General features: G+C 49.7%; 1 protein-coding gene and 1 long non-coding RNA gene across 2 annotated transcripts; both read right to left on the bottom strand.

Moving 5' to 3' along the window:
* Window positions 1–5,338: 5,338 nt before the first annotated feature.
* LOC125695492 (late histone H2A.2.2-like) lies at window positions 5,339–5,875 on the bottom strand. The gene has a single exon (XM_048950030.1). The coding sequence runs from the start codon at window positions 5,873–5,875 to the stop codon at window positions 5,339–5,341; it is 537 nt and encodes a 178-aa protein (XP_048805987.1).
* A 534-nt stretch (window positions 5,876–6,409) lies between these two features.
* On the bottom strand, window positions 6,410–10,280 carry LOC125699161 (uncharacterized). Its single transcript, XR_007379467.1, has 3 exons — window positions 10,047–10,280; window positions 9,412–9,620; window positions 6,410–6,552 (listed from the first exon to the last, which is right to left on the bottom strand). It is a non-coding gene; the product is annotated as an uncharacterized LOC125699161 (long non-coding RNA).
* Between the last annotated feature and the right edge of the window lie 11,248 nt (window positions 10,281–21,528).

Raw genomic sequence — 21,528 nt, 5'->3', positions numbered from 1 at the left:
GAGGGTTTGGCAGATTCTTGCAGACTGTCTCAGTTGTGCTTTAGTTGCTCTGTCATCACAGCTAAATATAGCATTACTCCCATTTGAGCAGTCTTCAGAGAACGAACGAGAGACATCCGAATGTTAAACAAGGACGCTGTCTCACAGACACAGGAAGTCTTGGCATGGCTGTCTGGGAAGGAGAGTGATCAGAAGAGTGATCAGAAGCACAGCACGCAGCAGAAGCTCTAGAGATGGTTGTGCCGTGATCTCTGTCTGTGGAGCAGAGGCCTGGCCAGGTCTGTATTTACACTGGCCTTGCACAGGCTTTTTCTTGAAGCAGCTGCATCGAGCCATTCAGCAAAAGCTACTCTGTGAAATTTGGATCTGTAAGAGGAGTTGCAAAGCACCCAAAAACATCAGTGGGACAGGAGATGAGATGTAGCCATTAGGCTGAGGGAGGTTGTCGTCCCCTTCTATTCCACTTGTGTCAGACCTCACCTACAGCACTGTTTTAAGCCCTGGGACCTCAGCATGAAAAAAAATGTGAAACTGTTTGAAAGGAGTCCAGAGAAGGCCGAGAAAGTGGCTAGATGGCTAGAGCACCTCTGCTGCAAAGAAAGTCTGATAGAGATGGGGTTATTTAGCTTAGAGAAGAGAAGGCTCTGGCTTTCTCATTGTGCCGTTCCAGGACCTATTGGAAAGATGGAGAGGGACTCATTATCAGAGTGCAGTGAGAGAATGGGGATAGGTTTTTTTTTTCTTTAAGCAAAAAGAAGGTAGGTTTCGATTAGACATTATGAAGCAATGTTTTCCCTCAGTCAGTGGAGAACTCTGTGGAGAACTGGTTTAACTCCACAGAGGCACTGCCATGGGTTGTCCAGAGAAGATATGGGTGCCCATTCCCTGGAGGTGTTCAAGGTCTAGTTGGATGGGGCCCTGGGTGGCCTGATCTTGTGGGTGGCAGACCTGCCCATGGCAGTGGCCTTGGAACTGGGTAGGCTTTCTCGTCCCTACCAACTGAAGCCATTCAGTCATTCTATGAATACTTGCATTTGTATTGGGCTTGATATACTGAACACGCCTTCAGCTTTGTTCACTTGAGTCAACTGTTACTAGCAGCCAGCAGCCAGCACCAGCAACCTGGCTCTGTGTTATTTGTGAGAAAAGTGCAGACCTGATCAATTCAGAAACTTTGCGGTCAGAATATTAAATTGGACTCCACAGAGTAAAGGGAAATGCTCGCTAAGGCTACCATCTAGTGGTAGTAACTAGAGCAACTAGAGACTTACAGAGGCAGCAGGTTTAGAGACTGTAAAGCAAATGCCAATCCTATCGAGAAGCTGTTCAAAACCTCTTTCCTTTTCAAACAGATGATGCCACTGAGTAGGACTGGCATCAGATCTCATCCAGCCCGTCATGTCCTAGCTGTGTGGGGTGAGGCCACACGAAGGAAATCCTTGACTTTCCACTTTGGCCAAAACTATCCCAGGCAGCGCTACAGGTCTGGGGCAGAGTGGGTGTAGAGGAAACAGACCTGGGTGTATTGGTCCGTGCTGGGCTGAATGTGAGCCAGCAGTGTGCCAGGTGGCCGTGAAAGCCAATGGCGTCCTGGCTTGTATCAGAAATAGCCAGAAATTGCCAGCAGGAGCAGGGAAGTGACCATCCCTCTGTTCTGAGCCCTGCTGAGGCTGCAGCTGGAGTACTGTGCTCGCTTTTGGGCCCCTCACTGCAAGAAAGGCATGGAGGCCCTGGAGCATGTCCAGAGAAGGGCAGCAAAGCTGGTGAGGGGTCTGGAGCACAAAACTTACGAGGAGCAGCTCAGGAAGCTGGCAATATCTGCATGCCAGAGTTTGTTTCAAGAGCCTTACAGATAAGATGCATCAGTTACAAGATGGACGGAAGCCTGTTCTGAGATTGGCTTTCTTGAACATGGAAGTGAATATATGCTGTTTCCTACGTCCTTAGCATGTAGAAATAAAGTGTGCACAAAGGCCAGCTACATGTAAAAACCCTGTGTGCTTTTGGTCTGGATTAATGGGCACCTAATACCTGAGGCTGTGAGTGGATGCCTAGAGAGATTTTCAGAGGCTGAAAGGGAAGATGTCATGAAGTGAGGGGCTACAGCCAAAAAGATTTTCAGCAGAGAGGTCAGAACATGGAGAAAGGAGAAAAGCACAAATGGAGCGGACAGGACAGGAGAAGACCTCCATCAGAGGGACCCAGCAAGGGTGGGAACAGAGAGTAGATGGAAACAGAATGCAAATCATTGTTTGGCAATTGGAGGTGAATGGAGTATGAACAAAGCTGCCTTTATCTTTTATCTCAGCTTTAGCAAGACTCTTGATGCTGCCTTCCCCAATATTGTTGGATCATTTTGGATGTTGCAGTTTGTATGGATGGAGAACGGGATGTAGGCCCATCTTCCTGGAAATCCAACATTGTTCACAAGCCATGAGATGCCTGTAAGCTAGTTCCACTTTCCTTGCAAAGTTCTAATGCCTGAAACCTTGAAAACTTTTCAGGAATTTATCTGGGTCCTCACAAAGACCCTTAAATGCAATCCTTTTGTCACGTATCTCAGCTTCAGATTCATTCTGAAATGAGATCTGAGAAATCTGAAAACGAGTTCTGAAATGTGATCTGAGACAGGCAGCACAGCCTTACCAAGGGCATATTGTGCCTGACTAATATGGTGGCTGTCTACAACAGATTGGCAGCAGGAGGGCAAAAGAAGAGCAACTGATGCCACCTATCGGGACTTGTGCAAGACCTCTGGGACGTGGGACTCACATCACATCCTCATCTCTAAATTGGAGAGAGAGGGGTTTGAAGGCTTTGCTGTTTGGTGGTCAAAGATTCAGCTGGAAGGTTGCAGCCAGAGGGTTGTTGCCAATGGCTCTATGTCCAGGTGGAGGCCAGTCATGAGTGGTGTCCCCAGGGTTCTGTCTCGGAACTGGTGCTCTTCAGCATCTTTATCAGTGACACAGGCAGTGGGATAAGTGCACCCTCAGCAGCTTTGATGATGACACCAAGCTGAGTGGTGCAGTTGATGCAATAGAGGGAAGGGATGCCATGCCGAGAGACCTGGACGGGCTTGAGAGGTGGGCCTGTCCTTCATGGGCAAATAATTCTTACCCAGAACTATTCCGCATCTCAGAACCCTGTTAGGCAGTGAACAGACTTGTATTTACCAGTCTTCCAAAGAAATTGTATGCAACGTGAATGAAATTAAGTGGCCTTGGACCGATCACTTCTTAGACTTTGACAGCTGAAGCTAGCTCAGAAGCAAAGCAGGAACACACTGGGTGTTTCTCCCACCTTTGTGCACTGTGCAATTGTTAGCAAGCAGATGAGGGAGGGATGACTGTTGTTGATAAAGAATGTTTTTCCTGATGCAGGATCAATATGGCCTCATTTTGGTCAATTCTGGAGCCTGGGCTTCGGAACAAGTGGAATGCAAAACATGGCGCAGTGAGGTACAGTGGTAATGATTGTATAAAAGCGTAATTATTTCTCTAGAGTAAACTCCAGAAGGACTCTTTGTGGGTACATGACACAAAACAATGAAAATGAAGCAGCTGCGATGGGAGCAGAGAGGAAAGGGGAGCAGTGGTGCAAGTGTGCTGGAATGACAGCAGCTCTTGCTTCCTAACAGCAGTTGGGGTCCTGGTGCTGCTTCCTGCTGTGGGGCACCTCCCTGCTCCAGCGAGGGTAGGGGCTGCCTGGGGACACAGCATCCTGGGGGCAAGTGCATCTTGCCTGCTGTCCCCCACTGGCAATGACGATGCAGTGATGCAGCTGGGTGCTGCTGGAGGTTGTGAGCAAGGAATGGCAGAATCTGCACAACAGTGTGATGTTCTCTGTCCCGCTAAACGCAGTGTCAGTGGGACACAGCATGTGGCGAAACCCCCCAGTGCCCCCAACCCAGTTCTCCGTCCCCCGGGGCCCCGCTCAGCTTTTGAGCCCCTGTTTGTCCCCCAGCTCTTGGCTGAGGCTGAGGTTTCCCTGGGTGGTGCTGCTTGGATGGGGGCTGCACACTGGCAGTGCATGAAATGTCTTGCAGGTGGGGGGAGACCAGAAGCTCCATACCCCTCCAGCCTGCTTTCCAGGATACAAAGAAGAGCGGAACATCTCAGGTGAGCCAGATTTTTTATTTTCCAGGTGCACCTGCAGATATGCTAGCTGCTTTGTGCACGGCTTGTCTTCTTACACGTTCTTCAAAAGGATAAGAAGTAGGGAGGATGATGAAAAAGCAGACCATAATGCAGAGCTACCTGTGGAGGAAAAAAAAAAGGATGCGGGGAGAAGGGAGCCCTCCACCTGAGGAGGGGACCCCGTGCATGGAGGAGAGATGGGGCTTAGCGCTCGAGGTTTCAAGGGTTCCCCTTGAAGGGAACCCCTTGAAGGGTTCAAGGAGAAGACAAGCATTTGCAACACTGTGATCAGAGCAATCACCACAGTGGTTATGGGGCCGTTCACTGACAGCTGAGGCAGAACTGAACCCCATCTCTCTCACAGCGTATGCCTTTGTCCTTGACTGGTTCGGTATATTTGGGGAGAACCCAAGAAAGGTATGGTACCTTCTGTACGTCACATCTCACTGTGGTTGTTCTGCACTTCAGGTGTACTTCCACAATCTGCACAAGGACCCCTCCTATCCCTGTCCACCTCCACTCTTTCTCCCCTTCTCCCTCTCCTTCTCTATCTCCATCTCCTTCTCTCTCCCTTCCTCCACCACTCTCTCTGTCTCTGCCTCGCTCTCCTTCTCCCTCTCCCTATTCTGTCTCACCCTTCCTCCCTCACTCTCCTTGTCCCTCCCTCTCATTCCCTCTATCTCTGTCCCTCTCTCCCCCACACCTCCTTTCTATCCCTCTCTCCCTGCTTTTTCCTCACTCTGTCTCTCTTCCTGTCCTTCTCCCCTTCTCCCCCTCCCTCCCTATCTCCCTCTCCCTTCTTCTCTTTCTCTGGAAGTCATGCTTAGCCTCCTGTACAGGAACCATCCGCATAGGGAAGGCAAAGCAGCAGGAAGGCCCTGGAGGCTCAGCTGCTGGCAAAATGGCAGAAGGCAGTCAGGGGTCCTAAGCAAGTCTTCTACAGGATCTTCCCCACTGTGACACTACCAGGTGTCACTGTTTAACAAACCAGTCCACTGGCAGGGTGCCTTCTGCCCCTGTGTGACAGGCAGTTGTGGTCCCTTGGCCTTGCTCTCCCTATGTTGTTGCCTAACACCTGCAAGGCATGCTCCAGCACAATATGGTAGTGCAAGGACTTTTATTCAACTGTTATAGACCACAGTGGATAATTTGGAGAATGAGACAGCCCTTGCCATGCCCATATAGGACAGGAGTTTCTGCTTTCACTTGACAGTGACAGCAGCAGTGGCGCGAGCAGGTGCAGCCTGTCGCCTGTGGCTTCTCTTCCTCCTCTCGGTCTTCTTCCTTTTGGAGGGTGAGGCCATCCGCTGGCTTTGCGGGACAGCCCTGCCACGGCGCTTGGGCCCACTTCCCAGAAGGTGCTTGAGTACAGAGCTGTTCTTCACAGCCATCTGCAAGTGGCATGGAGAGATGCACTGTTGCTTGCTCTTCTTAGAAATCCTCCCAGCCATGTCCATGGTCTTGTGCGTCACCCACTGTAGCACAGCAGCCAGGTAGACAGGAGCGCTGGCTCCAAAGCGTTCAGCAAACTGTCCTCTGCGTAGCTGCCTGTCTGTGCGGCTCACAGGGAAGAGCAGCCCAGCCCGGGAGGAGCGGGAGGTGCGACTCTTTTTGGCCTTTGCTTCCCGGCTGGTGGAAGGCTCCCCAGAGCACGTCGCCTCAGGCTCCCTCTTTTGCTCGGGCACAGTGCAGACCCCCTCTGCTTCGGGTGTGCTGCTTCCTTCCATAGGTCTCTCCATGCTGCACAACCCGATCTTCCCGTGCCTCTGTCTGCCTTTCCTGCCTCCTCTCCAAGTATTTGCTGGCCCTTGCTGATGTTTTCTGTCTGTTGTGTCCCTACCAGTATACCCAGTATAGAGGTGTTTGTGGCAGGGTGGCCCCACGTGCTCTGGCAAGGACCTCCCCACGCTGGCCGAGTTTCCCTCAGGATGGGCTTCAGCTCAGGTCTTCTCCACTGCACGGTGAGACCCTTCACTCACCAGCCCAGTGGGAACCAGAGCACCTCTTGTGTGCTGGGACCTCCTCTGTGATCACACCTCCCTGCTTGTGACATCATCCCCGTTGGCCCTGCCACTTGGAATGAGCTCAGGGATGGCCTCTGCACCCACCTTCTCCCATTTTCCCATGTCAGTGCCTTTCCCAGTGTATAACTGTACAATGCCAAGCGACAATGCTAATACCTAAGGCAAATTCTGAACTCTCCTCTACCCTCAATTTTTTTTTCCTAATTATCCACTGCCAGCATTCTGGGGGGCAAAGAAGAGCGGAACATCTCAGGTGAGCCAAATTTTTTATTTTCCAGGTGTTCCTGCAGACGTGCCAGCTGCATTCTGTTCGACTTGTCTTCTTAATCATCCTTCAACAGGAGAAGAAGTAGTGAGGATGATGAAAACGGCAGACCATTATGCACAGCCTCCTGTGGACAAAAAAAAAAAAGATGCCGGGAGAAGGGAGTCCTTCTCCCAGTGGCGGTGAGATGGGGCTTAGCCCTTGAGTTTTCAAGGGTTCCCCTTGCGAGCAAGTGAATGTGATTCTGTGATTCTGTGATTCTGTGATTCTGTGAAACTGGGATGCCCTCCTTCTGGGGAGGGGACCCTGTGTGTGGAGATGAGATGGGGCTTAGCCCTGAAGTTTTCGAGGGATCCCCTTGCGTGCGGGTGGAGCTGGGGTGCCCTCCGGCTGGGGAGGGGACCCCGTGTGTGCAGGTGGGATGGGGCTTAGCCCTGAAGTTTTCGAGGGATCCCCTTGCATGCAAACGTGGCTGGGGTGCCCTCCTGCTGGGGAGGGGACCCCGTGCGTGCAGGTGGGATGGGGCTTAGCCCTGAAGTTTTCGAGGGATCCCCATTGTGTGCGAGTTGAGCTGGGGTGCCCTCCTGCTGGGGAGGGGACCCCATGCGTGCAGGTGGGATGGGGCTTAGCCCTGAAGTTTTCGAGGGATCCCCATGTGTGCGGGTGGAGCTGGGGTGCCCTCCGGCTGGGGAGGGGACCCCGTGCGTGCAGGTGGGATGGGGCTTAGCCCTGAAGTTTTCGAGGGATCCCCATTGTGTGCGAGTTGAGCTGGGGTGCCCTCCTGCTGGGGAGGGGACCCCGTGCATGCAGGTGGGATGGGGCTTAGCCCTGAAGTTTTCAAGGGATCCCCTTGCATGCAAGCGTGGCTGGGGTGCCCTCCGGCTGGGGAGGGGACCCCGTGTGTGGAGGTGGGATGGGGCTTAGCCCTGAAGTTTTCGAGGGATCCCCATTGTGTGCGAGATGAGCTGGGGTGCCCTCCGGCTGGGGAGGGGACCCCGTGCGTGCAGGTGGGATGGGGCTTAGCCCTGAAGTTTTCGAGGGATCCCCATGTGTGCGGGTGGAGCTGGGGTGCCCTCCGGCTGGGGAGGGGACCCCATGCGTGGAGGTGAGATGGGGCTTCGCCCTGAAGTTTTCGAGGGATCCCCATGTGTGCGAGTTGAGCTGGGGTGCCCTCCTTCTGGGGAGGGGACCCTGTGCGTGGAGGTGGGATGGGGCTTAGCCCTGAAGTTTTCGAGGGATCCCCATGTGTGCGAGATGAGCTGGGGTGCCCTCCTGCTGGGGAGGGGACCCCGTGCGTGGAGGTGGGATGGGGCTTAGCTCTGAAGTTTTCGAGGGATCCCCATGTGTGTGGGTGGAGCTGGGGTGCCCTCCGGCTGGGGAGGGGACCCCGTGCGTGCAGGTGGGATGGGGCTTAACCCTGAAGTTTTCAAGGGATCCCCTTGCGTGCGGGTGGAGCTGGGGTGCCCTCCGGCTGGGGAGGGGACCCCGTGCGTGCAGGTGGGATGGGGCTTAGCCCTGAAGTTTTCGAGGGATCCCCATTGTGTGCGAGTTGAGCTGGGGTGCCCTCCTGCTGGGGAGGGGACCCCGTGCATGCAGGTGGGATGGGGCTTAGCCCTGAAGTTTTCAAGGGATCCCCTTGCATGCAAGCGTGGCTGGGGTGCCCTCCGGCTGGGGAGGGGACCCCGTGCGTGGAGGTGGGATGGGGCTTAGCCCTGAAGTTTTCGAGGGATCCCCATGTGTGCGGGTGGAGCTGGGGTGCCCTCCGGCTGGGGAGGGGACCCCGTGCGTGCAGGTGGGATGGGGCTTAGCCCTGAAGTTTTCGAGGGATCCCCATTGTGTGCGAGATGAGCTGGGGTGCCCTCCGGCTGGGGAGGGGACCCTGTGCGTGGAGGTGGGATGGGGCTTAGCCCTGAAGTTTTCGAGGGATCCCCATGTGTGCGGGTGGAGCTGGGGTGCCCTCCGGCTGGGGAGGGGACCCCATGCGTGGAGGTGAGATGGGGCTTAGCCCTGAAGTTTTCGAGGGATCCCCATGTGTGCGAGTTGAGCTGGGGTGCCCTCCTGCTGGGGAGGGGACCCCGTGCGTGGAGGTGGGATGGGGCTTAGCCCTGAAGTTTTCGAGGGATCCCCATGTGTGTGGGTGGAGCTGGGGTGCCCTCCGGCTGGGGAGGGGACCCCGTGCGTGGAGGTGGGATGGGGCTTCGCCCTCGAGTTTTCGAGGGATCCCCTTGTGTGTGGGTGCGGCTGGGGTGCCCTCTGCCTGGTGTCAACGGTTTACCGCCTCTTTGGCCCGGTTCCGTGACCCTTGTCATTGTTTTATGACTTTTGGCTATCAGTATTACACACAGTAACATCGTGTAATGCACTGGGGGTTTTATTTGTAATGCTCAGTTCCAAATATTTGTCTGACAGAGGAGAACTACTTTTCCCCAGGTGGCTTTGCGGTCAGCAAGGAGATATAACTGTATGCAAGGTCACCTCATCCTTCTTCTTTCTATGCTCTTCTTCACCTGCATCAACTCCAAAGCAATTTAAACAGCAGCAACAATCCGACGTCGAGCAATGTCGTTTAGCAATCAGCAAAATACAATGAGAGAGATTGAGAGTTTGTCAGGTAAGGTAAGTCTTGTCACAACGCTGAGGTGTAGATCCAGTTCAGTTGAGCAGATGGATAACAGCAGACGGCAAATTGCAAATGGAGAAGTGCAGATGGAATAGAGCAGGCAAAGAAGAAGGATCAGGTGACCTTGCACACAGTTATATCTCCTCGCTGACCACATAGCCACCTGGGGAAATGTAGTTCTCCTCTGTCAGACAAATATTCGGAACTGAGCATTACAAATAAAACCCCCAGTGCATTACACGATGTTACCGTGTGTAATACTGATAGCCAAAAGTCATAAAGCTGTGACACCTGGGGAGGGGACCCCGTGCGTGGGGAATAGCCCCTGGTGAAGGGGTCTCTCCCCTGAGTGCGTGTCTGTGGTACCTGGTGCTTGTCGCATTTTCAGGCACTCTGGCTGCTCCGTAGCTGAGGTGGTCTTGCTGCTCTTTGGCCTGTGTCTCTGCTAGCGTCTTCATGCCCGTCTGCTGGCTGTGGCCATGTACACCTATCTGAGGCTGAGCTTCTCCCTGCCGTTGTGCTTTGCCTTCAAGATCTCTTGTTTCACAAGCTCTCTCTGTTCAACTCCGTTATATCTAGGTGGGAAGAAATATAATCACAAGTTATTTTCTTGCAACTTCTGTGGTTCTGCGTCTTTCTTTCAGCCCACTCCCTCCCATGTTTATTTTCTGTTAGCTGTCAGTTACAATCTTGCCCGTACTGACAAAATTACGGGTTTACCACACTTACTTTTTCAGGAAGCTGTACGTTTGCAGAAGCTGGCACAGCTTTCCATGAAAAAGAGCGCAGGAGGAGGAACGCGGGACGGAGATCAGGCTCGGCCTCCCCGAGCCGTGCCCCAGCGCCGCGTCTTCTGTCGCTCAACGGCCGAAGCAGACGGGCGGCGACGAAAGCTGCCGGCCGCCTTAATGCCGGAGGCAGTGCCGGCACTCGGGAGGACGGCAGAGCCCGGCGCTGCCCGGCTCGAAGCGCTCCCCGCCCGCCCGGCCCGTTTCCCCCACCTGGCAGCGCGGCGTCGGCTCGGCTCCGGTTGCGGCGCACAGCCGTGCTTAGCGGCGTCACGGCAAGCAAGCCGCTAGCAACGGCACGCGTTCCAACGGGCTGCCACCCGCACAGCGCCCGCCCCAGCCGCGCGCCGCCGCGACAACGGCTTCCTGCCCTCCTCCTCGCGCCTCCTCCTCTGCATCCCCTCGCTCGGCGGCGGCCGCGGCCGGAGCTGCCCGAGGGAGCGGGGAGGTGCGGGCCGGGGCGGGGCGGGGCGGGGCGGGGCGGAGCGGGGAGGTGCGGGGCCGCGGCCGTCGGTACCTCCCGGGGCTCCGTCCGCAGCGCCGATCCGGGCTGCGCCCTTCAAAGCGGCGTCCGCCCCCCTCCCCGCCCCCCCCCCCCCCCCCCCCCCCCCCCCCCCCGGCCTGCGGGCACGGCACCGCGATCCCCGGCTGTGGCCGGTTTTGTCCTCCCGTGATATTGGTTTAGCAATAAAGCAACTTGGATGATGACTACTCAAATAGCGTCATTATTCCCTTAGGGCAAACCGCGGAAGGACTCTTTGTGGGTCGGGGCTGGACGTGGCGGTGTGAGACTTTCGCAGCCGTAATGGTTCTGTGATTCTACCATTCCTTTTGAAGTGCGGGTTTACTCCTTCAAGTACCAAACTGCAGCTACAGAGAACACAGTAACGCTTCTCCGTTCAAGGCTGCTCTTCAAGGATGCCTTTCAGAGAGCACTAGAGCTGTCAGGATCCTTGTATTTCTCAGGTCCCTGAACTCTACATCCCTAAACCTCTGCGTGGAGACTGGGGGAGTAAATCCCCTCCTTCCCCTTCCCCCCCACCGTAAGGGCAGAGCAAGTGATGCAGTGTATACTTGCATTTGTACTGGGCTTGATATACTGCACACACCTTCAGCTTTGTTCACTTGAGTCTACTACTAGCAGTCACTAGCAGCCAGCGCCAGCATCCTGGCCCTGTACTGTTTGTGAGAAACGTGCAGACTTGATCAATTCAGAAACTTTGCAGTTGAGTATTAAACTGGACTTCGCAGAGGAAGGGGAAATGCTCGCTAAGGGTACCATCTAGTGGTAGTAAGAGGCAAAGACTTACAGAGGCAGCGCATTTCGATTCTGTAAAGCAAATGCCAACCCTATCGAGAAGCTGCTCATCAGCTCGTTCCTGTTCAAACAGATGATGCCACTGAGCAGGACTGGGATGAGATCAACGGCACGCGTTCTAACTGGCTGCCACCCGCACAGCGCCCGCCCCAGCCGCGCACCGCCCCGGCAAAGGCTTCCTGCCCTCCTCCTCGCGCCTCCTCCTCTGCCTCCCCCTCGCTCGGCGGCGGCGGCGGCCGGGGCTGCCCGAGGGAACGGGGAGGTGCGGGGCGACGATCGTCGGTATCTCCCGGGGCTCCGTCCGCAGCGCCGATCCGTGCTGCGCCTTTCAAAGCGGCGTCCGGGGCCCCGGCCTGCGGGCACGGCACCGCGATCCCCGGCCCGTGGGCTTCGTAGCGGTCCCGAGCTGAGTGCTGGCCGGGCTGGAGCGGGATGGCATCCATGGGCAAGGACAGCACAGCCTGGCGTGGCTGCTCCGTGTGTGTTCTCACACAAATAAAGGGATTTCTTGATACCTCTGGAAGTGTTCATGGCAGCCTGATGAAATACAGAGGCTGTTTCTGTCAAAGATGGTGGTTGCTTTCCATCCTTTCAGGCTACCTCTAGGGAAGACCATGAATCAAGGCCTCTGATATACATGATGGTCTCTTGAGCAACAGACAGTTCTTAACTTAATGTTTGGATGGCAATATCCTAAACTTACATTGGGTTTTATTTCCTAGATTTCCTTAGCATACTGATAAACAGAAACCTACCTCTACAAGTAATAGTTAATATTCCTAAGTTTATACTATCCAAGCAGCTCAGGTGAAAGACTAAATTTGGCAGTTTTCTTATGCAACAACAGAACTTGAAAAAATGTTCTTGATTTTCCACAAAGATCTTCTGCCTATTAAGGATATCACTAGTGTATAGCTGTTGGGAAGATAGAAGTCTGAAACTTTGCTTTTGCCTCAGCTGGCATAGAACTGAGTCCACTTATTTGTCAAAAAGTAGGTTCAGAGTAAGTAAAAAGCACTACAGGGAGACAGCAGCAGTGCTGCTTCTCTGAAAAGAAAGCTGGAACCTGAACACTTGCTCCGCGAAAACAAAATCCCATCCAATCTGGGGCATAAGATTTAAGACTTCCTCTTCTACTAATCACTCTGGAAAACAAACAAACAAACAAACAAACAAGAACCATAACTCTGTTGACGCCCTCAGTTATGGTTTTGAGGAAAAACTTTGCCACACGCGAACATCTGATACCTCTAGATGCCCTAACAAGCAGAAGGTGGCAGCAGGTGCTCACCGAGAGCACCCATGGACAGCTCATTTCCTTTATGAGATTCCCAGTGGCTGATGTCTATTCTACAGGCAGTTATAAGTAGGATACATGGAAGAAGAAAATGCTTATTTTAAAAATTCATTTCCTTCTCTCTCACATAAATACATCAGGTCAGGGAACGCTAATACTCTGGCCTCAAAGCTAGTGACTTCTGCACTCAAACTTCTAACCAATTTGCTTTGTCTTTCGCTTTATCTTTCTTTCTAACTGTTTTTTTTGTTTGTTTGTTTGTTTTTTGTTTTTTTTTTTTTAGCATTTTCCCCACACTAAAACCATAGAGAGATCTCTTACAATGTTAAGGTTAAGTGCTCTTAGTGTTCCTCCCAGGAGCAGATGGATATGATGACACTTTCGAGATGTCAGAATTTCAGCCCCCTTTCATGGAGGAGACAGCACTTGAAGCTACACAGATTGTGTTCCAAGATTTTCTTGCCTTACTGCCTTGCTCTTTCTATGGTCAGCTGCATAAAATGTCTCTTAAATTATGGCTAGGTGAATTATGTTCTAGATCCATTTTAAGCGTAAACAACCACATAAAGCTGAAAATGGATTGACCAAGAGTTGAAAGGATGGAGAGTAGCCCTATGGAACAGGATCTGGGGATTCTGGTTGACAGGAAGTTGAATCTGAATCAGCAGTGTGCCCTGACAACCAAAAAGGCCAATTCTGCCCTGGGGTGAATCAAACCCAGCAGCACAGTTAGATGGACAAGGGAAGGGATTATCCTGCTCTGTGCTGATGCAGCTTCACCTCAAGCCACTGTGCTCAAATTTGGGTGCCACAGTATCAGAAGGACATAATACTATTAGAGGGTGCCCAGAGGAAGCCTGTGAAGATGAGCAAGATGAGATGTACAGAGACCAAGATGTATGAAGACTAGCTGAGGCCATTGGTTTGTTCAGCCTAGAGAAGAGGAGACTGAAAGCAAGCATCATGGTGGCCTACAGGTTCCTTGCAAGGGGAATGGAGGGGCATGCAGGCAGGCTTTTCTCTCAGGCAATGAATTACAGAATCACAGAATGGCCAGGGTTGGAAGGGACCTCAGCAGCTCTCTTGTGCAGCAATACTGTTCCTTTCCAGATTACCGGGACACACATACCTTGGCACTTGTAGGTATGAGAGAAAAATGAGTTTTGCTTAAGACAGAAGTCTTCTTCCACTTCCAGAAGGATTCACATTCAGCTTTCCTATAACAAATATAGCAGAAATCATATTATTTTTAATATATCTGGGGAGCAAAGCATAAAATTTTAGAGTACAGCTTGTAGTCAGTAAGTTTATCTTGTTTTCTTTGATTTTTCAATTTCATTCTACACCTCTGCAGTTGCTTTCGTTTTAAAAAGCTACTCCTCCATGTGTACATTTATAAATTAAGACTGATTCTTTTCTGGAAGAAAACTAAGAATAATCTAGTGCATCCATCTTTACTACTTTCATTTTACCTATGTTTCCCATCAGTTCCCCCTGCTGCAGCACCCAAGATTCCACACACCAGAAAAGCTCAGAAAAATGATGTCAAGGTGAGCCGAATAAATAAGTAACAGGAAACATCTCCTAAAAGCACACGTTAATACAAGGTTAAAAAGTGTCATCCTTTGATCTCTACTAGTTTTGATTTAGTTTTAGATTCCAGCTAATTCCAGGTGGTGTAAAGCACGCAGATGTATGAACATTCCTACTTGAATCCTGAAAAAATATGCCCTTTTTTTCATCTGAAAGTGAAACGAGCAGAATTAAAGTCCCAGATAAACCACTGAGATTCAGGCACAGTGTAAATTTGTCACATATCCAAATTCTTGTTATACTACAAGATGCCCATTCGCTTTGTCTCCAGCAGTCAAGGGTCCCAGTACCTCTACTTCATCCAGCTCAGCTGAGACTGCAAACCCAGTCTACTTCATTAGCAGTTCTCAGTGCCTGACTGCCAAGAGAGACCTGGAGGAGTCCTTGGCAGTACAAGACTAGCTCTGCCCCAACTTGTCCTGCAAACAGCTGCTTGAGATGGGAGTGGTACACATGCATGTCCCCTGCCAAGATTTTTTCACAAGTGCATTCAGAAAGCTGGAGACCAAGGGCAGCAGTTTCTGGAATGATGGAATGTCTGAGGTGCCCACCTCCCTTTTCAAATGAACCCATGACACTTAAAAATTTTCTCTCTAAGAGTCTGCTAGAATCTCAAAAGTGAAGCAGTTGCTAGATAAATGCCACACATGCCTACTTATGTCTTTGGATGAACGGTCTCTTATTCAAATAGGAAGAATATTTAGAGAATGGGAAAGTTGGGAAATTGTATTTGCTTTGTCTTAGAGCCGATGAGGAAGAGAGAAGGCCAATAAAGGTAGAGCAAAATCAATACCTATGAATATTTCCACCCAGTTAGAATCAACGTCAGCAATCGCAGTTAGACTGATCTCTGAAAATACCTGGCGCACATTATTCCAGTGAGTCCTGTTATCATTCTTATGGTGGCTTGGCCCTGGCACAAAAATAGGCAGACTTTATACATTAACATAACCTTCTCATCCTGAAAGGTGAGCAAGGAAAAAGGATGTTTCTTGGCTGATGTTTCAAACTGTAACAGGCAGTCCCTCCCTCACCTCAACTTCAGCATGTCCTTCCTCCTCCTGTTAGGTTTTGTCATTTTTTTCAGAAACTGATGTCAATATATGCTGCTGGTCAAGATAATAACTAAAATTTCTTACACTGAAATTTCATACAAAACACTGTCTTTTAATTAACCACATGCGGTGCAGACTAGCTCCAGGGATACAGAAAGGTTTGTCACCTCTGTTACCGTTCTCCCAGTTTGATGCAGAAGTGTATAATTTGACTTGGAACAGGCTTTTTTTAGAGCAATGTTTGAATGTTCAAAAAGCTAAGATGTGCAGGATGTTGCTTGTGAGATCAACCAGTCTTACGGAGATACCAGTCTGCTTCTAATGCTCTAATTCCTGTGTGAATGAGTCTTACTCACGATTGCCTTCTGAAAAGCAGCCTATGCTGTTCAGGATTGAGAAAATAAAAAGCTGTCTGAAATGCAAATATTTCACAATTGTTAAGCTCCCAACTTCAAATCCTGTTGTGGTTCATTTCCATCACTCAGAGAGGAGGCGAGATCTCTACAATCAAAAGCTACCAGCTCAGAATGTATCATATATTCGAGCGTGGTATGCTCACGCTGCAGTTCCTTTTCAGGATTATTTGAAACCAAAGACTATTTTAATGTCCCCCAACAGTAAAATCCCAGTTCCACTCTATTAGGAGTATTTGTAGGTAGCAGTGTCTTTGAAACCTGCCTTGTCGGGAGTACAGAAGCAGCTCGTTGATGGCTGGAACAGAGCAAAAGGATGTGGTGTTTGTTTTGTTCAGTGCTCATGTGGAAAAACAGGTCTGTCTCACCTAATATTTGTCCCTCTTGGGTAAGGTAGAACAAAGCCTTTCTTGTCCACTTTGAGATCAGGATAACAGAAATCTATCTTCATGGGAGAGAAAAACCTTCTCATAATTAGGGAAGCTTCCAACATGACCACTTGTCACCTGAGGACAAACATAACCCCTATCTACTGCTGGCGTCATTTCTGCAGGTGCTATCAAATCATTGTGAAACTTAGCAAATAACATCACTGCAAGAATATTCTTCTTTCGCTCAGTTCAACCTAGGGCAAATACTTCTCTGTTGTACAAAGAGACAGCATAAGGAAAAAAGACATGGTCACTGTCTGAGCAGCACTGAACTGTGTGTAATTCAGTAACCAAGTAAGTGTAATTCAGGTGTCAGTCAGAACCCTCCCAAAGATCAAGCAGCAGAACAGTGGAACAACCTCCCTTTGCTGGATGATGATACTTTACAATCATGACAAAGAAAACTCAGGTGAGCAGTTTTGTCACAGGAATATCGTTTCAAAGCAATCATGTATGCCAAATGTAGGAAAAAAGAAAGGCGAAGGCAGGCCCTGGAGACTGCAACATACGAAACAGCTTTACTTTCAGCAGATTATAGACAGCATTTCTTTCGTTTATTTATAAAACACTGTCATTTTTAGATAACTGGCTATTTTAATAAAAATTTAAAACAGGAGAGAATTGAAAAGCCAGCTTCGGATAGATGATCCAGGAGTTTGAGAAGTGTGCCCCTTTCCACCCATATTGTAGTGCTGAGCATGTTGGAATTACCTTGATCCTCTTGCACTTCTTCTCTAGCTCATTGAGACTGCAATTTCAATCAATGCCACACGTCAGCTAATTGTCAACTAGTGCTACTTGTTGAAAACAGATACAGTGACTTGGACACACACTCTCACAGTTGGTGTCTAAAGATCAGAGCTCAACTGACTGATACGTTCTTGCTCTTTAGCAGGGTGAGGAGATTGAACTCTCAATCACAACTCAGTATCATTAAATCCCTTGGAAGTCATATTTACAGCATCTTTTTGCTGCATATTAAACATATCAATGAAGGAGACATTACTCAAAATGTACTTTGAATCAGACAAAAGGTGGCATATCAGAATCAGGCTGTCGTAAACAAAGAAGTCAAAGAAAAGTTTTAAGGACTTCAGAGAGCTGCCAAGTTGGAAACCTAGCCCATGCTGCAAATCTCCTTGTCTCTCTCCAGTCATCTTGCAAGTCCCAGGGTGCTGGATCTCTACAAGAGCTGCCTGCTACTTCTGACCAAGCTTTGGGCTTTGGTAAGGGTGCAGCTCAGGGACAAGCCAGCTCCAGAAGGCCCCATGCCATTGGTTGTGCCAAGGGCCAGGACATGCAGGGTGCACACCACCCTCAGACAGTGTTTCCCTCACCCCATCCCAACCATATTCCTCCCTGCCAGCCCAGGGCTGGTTGCTTTCCCTCCATAACAGTCTTGGCAGCCCAGCCCAGGGTCACCAGGGGGCCTGGCCTGGAGAGGAACTTATTGGGCTGTTCCACTGGGATTTGCCCTCTCAGCTCTCCTCAGCAACCAAGGACCAGTTAGGGAAGGACAGTGCTGCAAGGCCAGGGGTTCAATCAACAGTTCAATCAACAGCTCCCTTCAGCAGCAGATGAGTTACAGAGACTTTGACTCCATGCACCGCTGCTACGGCAAAGCATGAGCTTCTCCTTTCTTCTGGTTGAGAAGCGTTGCCCACTGCTTCTACATCAACGCAATGCAGGGAGGTTTCTGGTGTCATGGCCTTGCTGAGCAAGTCTTCAAGCAGCTCCTGGAGTCCCTGAGACATAGGTTGTCAACTGCCCAGCTTCAGCCTGCTGACAGCAGGTATGCCCACAGTCACATCCACCAACTTTCTGCCTATTCATCTCCTCCCTTTTGTCAGTATATTTTCTTGTCTACCTCCTCTTAAGCATTTGTCTTCAGCATTTGCCAGTATTTGTTTTTTGACACAGCGTTTGTTGCTGGATCATATATTCTGTGACAGCTTTCCATTTAGTTTCCCTTTGCTTCCTCTTTACTCGTCCACGCATCTCATGACACGCCTGTGGCCTGCCACTCCCAGTTCCTGGCAGTTGCAGGATGTCATCCAGAGAGCTGTGCATTATAGCTTCTTCATTACTGAGTAGTCATCCTCAGATTGTGAAAACTGTAATCATTTTCTGAAATTAGGCTATCCCTGCACATTCTATAGGGGTGGTTTGGCACTGCTATCCAAAAGCTTGAGGGGAATATCCCACTGTTGCAGCACCATCTCTGTACTAGCTCTGCCTTAGACTGTGGTAGGAGGGCCTCATTCCTCTCTGTCCAGGACAGTCCTTAGTTATGCAGCAGGACTAATTCTCATGTTCCCTTGAGGACTGCAATTTTTGTTTCCTCCTATGCAGCCTGAAAGAACAAAAGCCAGATGGATAACCCCACAAAAGTGCAATCCAGGATTATAATGGTTATGCTGAAGACGGCATTCATGGTAGCTTGGGAAATCACACAGTGCCCAGTGTCATTGGGGTGGTAAGGACTTATTCCTTCAGTTGTAGAATGTGCTTTTACTGTCTGACTCTTGTCATAGGGTCTCTGAATTCAGTACTTTTTTTCCACGGCAGCCATAGACTCCAAGAATACCGGAAGGTGATACTGCCTGTTATAAGATCCTTCAGATTTTCCTTCAGTTGTCAACGCCCCTAAGCAGCTGCCTTCAGCAGCCTACGAGTATTAATAAATTCTTTAGATTTATCCTTGGGAGTACAGAGACTGAAATGCTGGCGCTTCTGTTTTCCTTTCTTCTTAGTAAGGCATGAGTTTACATGGAAGTAGTTGCAAATCATGTAGCATGCTTTCTATTTTTTTTTTTTTTTAATTTGGTCACAATCTTGCAATACTTTTTCTTTCAAGGTATTGTATTATACAGAAACCACACTCTGGAACATACTTTGTGCGGTGGTCAGTGTATCTGTATTTTGCAGGTAAAGCCAAAAAGTGAACTCTCACCTTTTGCCTCAGTAGTCACAGAAGCACAGAGCTATGTAACTTGGATCAATTTCTATTTTTCCTGCTATTTTGGGTTAATTTTCCAGTCTTCACTGAATCCCATACAACTGCCATACACTTACCATTTCCTGAGACAGGTAATTCATGTCTTTGATATCTTCTTTTCTGAAATATCATCCCTAATCTGTATACAGATCCTTCTGCTTGTGTTTGAATCTAAATATACCTTATACTGGATACATTGTGCAACATATTCCTTAAAGAGGTCAGAATCTGACATCCCAGCAGAAGTGAAATTATTGCAGCATCTTGTTCCTGGGTACAATCAGAAGTGACGTTTGTTATTTCCAGTACACATGCAAACAGACTCATGCACCACAATTGCACATATGCAAATGCATAGATGGCTGCTACACAGATCTACACAGAAGCACAGAATGCTCTCATGAACACAAACAGCAACAACAACCTCCCACCCACTTCTGTCTTTGTCTGAGTAGGTTGAAAGTTTGCTAACAGAAAACACATATGCATCTGTGTACTCAGGGGGCACCTCCAGCAGCTTGACTCAGACAATCAGCCTGTCCAGCAGTTGACCCTAGTCTCTTACTTTCTTGGTAGGTAGATATATGAATCTCCAAGGCTAAGCCCCTCATCTGATGCTGGTACGGACCTTCACACAAACACACACACACACATGCACACAGCTGACTAGAACTCCTCCTTGTCCCTCCAGTAGCAGGCTCTGATTACATCCTGAGGCACACACACACTCTTGCACACACACACAGACACATACACAGGGTTGTCTGACCCATGGTGCCACTGCAGTCGCTGTCACTCAGACTCCCTTGCACACACCTAAAATGGAAGAAGATGGAAAAGAGTTAGAAATTGAATTTAATAGTAAGTGAAGAATGACTGTGCTGGTCAGGCACAGAGAAAGGCCAGACAATTATACTGGCCAGTCAGAGATTTGCATAGTACATACGACAGGACTTCTTAATTCCAAACTCCTGTACTTTCCTATGCTCTCTCCTCCCCAAACCACCCCAGATCCTGGGGCTGAGACCAGTAGCCCAGCTGAAGTGCATCTACGCCAATGCATGCAGCGTGGCCAACAAACAGGAGGAGCTAGAAGCCATTGTGCTGCAGGAAAACTATGTCTTAGTCAACATCACCAAAAAATGGTGGGAGCATCCTCGTGACTAGAGCACTGCAGTGAAGGACTCTAAGCTCTTTAGAAGGGATAGGCAAAGAAGAGGGGGGGGGGGGGGAGGGTAGGGAGGGAGAGGGTTCTCTTTGTTAGGGAATGCTTTCATGTTGCAGATCTCATTGCTGGGAATTGATAAGGTCAAGTCCTATGGGTAGAATCAGAGGGAAGGCCAACAAAGCTGACATCCTGGCAGAAGTCTGTTATAGACCACCTCACAAGGATGAAAAGACAGATGAAGCATTCTTTGAGCAGCTGGCAGAAATCACTCATTTGCTAGCCCTTGTTCTCACAGAGGACTTCAACATGCCTGACATGTGCTGGAGGTAGCATACAGCAGAAAGGAAGAAATCTAGGAGGTTTCTGTAGTGTGTGGAAGACGACTTTTTGAAACAGCTGGTAAGAGAGCGTAGCATGGGAAGCAATGTGCTAGACCTGCTGTTTATAGAAAAGGACTAGGAGACATGGTGCTCAGAAGCTGCCTTGAGCATAGTGGCTACGAAATGATAGAGTTCTCTATTCTTGGTGAAGACAGGAGTGGGGTCAGCAAAACTGCTACCTTGGAATTCTGGAGGGTGGACTTTGAACTGTTTAGGACATTGGTTGGGAGAATTCCTTGGAAGTCAGTCCTGACAGTCAAAGGGGTCCAGAAAGGCTGGACGTTCCTCAAGAAGGAAATCTCCAAGGTGCAGGAGCAGGCTGCACCCCTGCATCATAAGATGAGCTGGCAGGGAAGACTGGCCTGGATGAACAGGGAGCTTTTGCTGAGACTTTTTGATATTATTATTTAATTCCTTTTACTCGTGATTTTTCTCTGCAGCAGAACTGTTTTACATAAATGAGACAAGAAAGTAACTTCTCACAAAGGAATTAATCCTGTTCAAATTGCCCAGTTTTCTAGGTTCTAGGTGATCGGAAAAAGGGAAAAATTACTCCCATTTTTAAGAAAGGGGGAAAGGATAACCCAGGGAACTACATGTTGGTGATCCTCATGTCTGTGCTTGGGAAGATCATGGAGCAGATCCTCCTAGAAGTTACATTAAGGCACATATGAGACAAAGAGGTGATCTAAGACAACCAGTATGGTTTTGCCAAGGGAAAATCATGCCTGGCCAATCTGTTGGCTTTCTATGATGGAGTGACAGCATCGGTGGACAGGGGAAGGGTGATGGATGTCATCTACTGGACTTCTGCAAAGCCTTTGACATGGTCCCTCACCACATCCTTCTCTCTAAATTGGAGAGGTATGGATTAGAAGGATGTACTTAGGTGGATTAAAAATTGGTTGGCTGCTTCCAGCCACAGGGTTGTGATCATCGGTTCTCTGTCTAGACGGAGGCCGGTCACAAGTGGTATTCCCCAAGGGTTGGTCTTGGGACCAGTGCTCCTCAACATCATTATTAATGACATAGATGATGGAAT

Source organism: Lagopus muta, chromosome 1 (genome assembly GCF_023343835.1).
Source record: "Lagopus muta isolate bLagMut1 chromosome 1, bLagMut1 primary, whole genome shotgun sequence".
Lineage (NCBI taxonomy): Eukaryota > Metazoa > Chordata > Aves > Galliformes > Phasianidae > Lagopus > Lagopus muta.
Note: the sequence above shows the minus strand (reverse complement) of the source record. Positions and strands in the feature narration are given on the sequence as shown.